General features: G+C 31.3%; 1 protein-coding gene across 1 annotated transcript in view; it reads left to right on the top strand.

Annotated features, from left to right (window-relative positions):
- Positions 1-708, top strand: part of LOC111625423 (juvenile hormone acid O-methyltransferase-like) — a 9,510-nt gene extending 8,802 nt beyond the window's left edge. The window contains exon 4 of the mRNA XM_023368566.1: positions 530-708. Within this exon, the coding sequence (XP_023224334.1) occupies positions 530-708 (179 nt within the window). The remainder of the gene's footprint in view (positions 1-529) is intronic.
- Positions 709-2,620: the final 1,912 nt, after the last annotated feature.

Raw genomic sequence — 2,620 nt, 5'->3', positions numbered from 1 at the left:
TAATAATATAAATGAATGTTAATAATGTACAGTACAGGATATACTTGTCCCAAAATAAGGAAGGCATGAATGCTTCAGCAGTTAAATTGCAATTAATAAACAAAATATCACAAGCGTAGTATAAAATAACATAATATATTTAATAAAATAATAGTATAAAATACTATTCTCTCAAATAGTATTTTACACTAATTTTTCAAATAGGCAAAATACTCTCTATGGTATTTTGCCTATTTGAATGGTGTTAGAAGTGTTTTGATGTGATGAGGATTTGGATGAGGTGGTATGATAAATCTAGCTTTTATCTCTGGTCGTATTAATGTTGTAGGATATTAGCAAGCTCTACATATGCACCTAATGCTTTTTCATTCAACTAATAAAAGTTGAATGAAAAAGATTGAAAAAACATATTGCGGGATTGAAAACGTGCAGATTTTATTATTGTAATGAAACTATAAATTCCGAGATAATATTCATATATAAGAGTTTTCATTAATATTTTGCTTAACCATAATTTATTTTCTCCTAGATATATTAGTTGCAGCATTACCTAAAGCACTCTTTCAAAAAATGGAACCGGATGTTAAAAATCGCCTTTTGAAGCAGGCCGAACAGATCTTTCTCAAGTATTGTTCTCAAAAGGAAAATGGCGAAATTTCGGCTCGTTTTGAATTTTTGCAGGTTTCAGGAATAAAGAATGAAACATAAAATTAAGCGATCAGTATATGCTGCATAATACTACCAATGTACTGTCTATATTGTACTGTATTTCATTTTTGATAATAGAAATAATAAAAGTAGTTGGCAAGGTCTCTTTCTCGACATTCCCGGCATAATTTATTTGCGGTAACGCGACACATGAGCGATCTGCTGAGGTAGAAGATCTTCTGGGAAGACTTTTAAGAGAAACTAGTTTCTATTTGGGTATTTAAACGTACAATAATCAGGGGAAAATTTACGTGGCTGATTAAAGAGGCGCGAACCCACGTCTGTATATTTCTGTTTAGTGGACTTATCCATTCTGTCGTTAGTGGGCCCAGGCACTCGAACGGCAAATTCAAGGGACCAGTAAGTCCGATATGTTTCAACTACACTACAATATAAAATTTAAAAGATTGTTTGGTCTTGCAGTACGTGACTTCTCAAAGTTTTTTCCTGAAACAACATGTTCGAGTGGCCGAGGAAATGCTTTCTCCAGGAGAATGGTTCTTAACATGCATGATTACGAGTGAAGAAACGTGGATCTGCCTTTTTGACTCCAAAACAGCTGAACAATCAAGTGAATGGAGCTTGCAAGCCCGAAAATAAAAGTCAAATTCAGTCAAAAATTAAATTCATACCGAATTTTGTAGTCTATGGTGTGCAACATACCTGGCCTTCAAACTACTTGTCTTTTAAAAATAAATTATTGACTGTAGTTACTTATAATTTAATACAAGAATAGAAATAAAATATATTTAAAACGGATTAAAATATTAGAAAATATAAAAGAATTTTCGAGAATTATCAAACAGTTATTAAAGCGGATAAAGCTACACAATTATTTATTAGAAAATTGTGTAATAAAACACAATTTCCTAATAATAATAGTAACTTGTGTACTCATTTTATTAATAAAAATGAAATGTGTACACAAGTTAATTGTCAAAACTATATACAATTAACTAAAGATAAGTATCATGATATTAAATTAACAAAAAATTGAATAAAGATATAGAAAAATTATATAAAGGCAAGTTTAATAGATATAAAAATCACTGTGTTGATCGTCATAGCGGCATCGAGAACAACGATAGGGCAGACCTTATGGCAAAGAAGGCTACCACTGAAAAGGGTAACCCGTTAAGAAAATGGCACCCGACGACATCGATGTTTCTAACTCTACTCGAGTGATTAAACTGTTAAAAGGTAAATTGATAGAAATAACTGTCCACCCGAAGCAATCTAAAAAAAAATATTTTGGATAAGGCTGCACTAGCAACATTGGTATCTTCGATTTTAGAAACATCCATTAGTTATAAACGAACTAGTAGCCCGGGACGCCCCCTAGTGGGCGTTTTAGCAGTATTACAAATTCCTATGAGGCATGTTTAAAGCAGCGGCAGCTTTACGTTTCTCCACAGTGGCGTATTTCTTTGGTCGTGCCATGAAAGGTTTCTATTATTATATTAAAAAATTAGCTTAACTATTTGAAACCTTATCGTTTTATCGTAGCGGTTCAAATCTATCCGGTTTTTCGTTATTCGCCTCCTAGTGAACATTACAGGCATTCCGTGACAATAATAAATTCCTATTACAAATATAATGAATTATTTATATTGTTATATTGACCAAATAATAATTTATTGGCCAAATGAATAATAATAATTTATATTGTTCATTTAAATAATAATTAAAATTGTTAATTTAATTTGAATGTTTTAAATATGACACACGATAGGGGCGCCTCTAGTGTCCGTTATCAAACGGTTACGGGACAGACGGACAGTTGAATGGGTTATATATATAGATAAACTTTTAATGTGCAGTTTTTAACACTTAACGATTAACTTCAANTGAATGTAGTTACTCATAATTTAAAACAAGAATAGAAATAAAATATATTTAAAACGGATTAAAA

This window comes from Centruroides sculpturatus, unplaced genomic scaffold (genome assembly GCF_000671375.1).
Source record: "Centruroides sculpturatus isolate CEXI.00-Female unplaced genomic scaffold, Cexi_2.0 scaffold77, whole genome shotgun sequence".
In the NCBI taxonomy this organism is placed as follows: domain Eukaryota; kingdom Metazoa; phylum Arthropoda; class Arachnida; order Scorpiones; family Buthidae; genus Centruroides; species Centruroides sculpturatus.
Note: the sequence above shows the minus strand (reverse complement) of the source record. Positions and strands in the feature narration are given on the sequence as shown.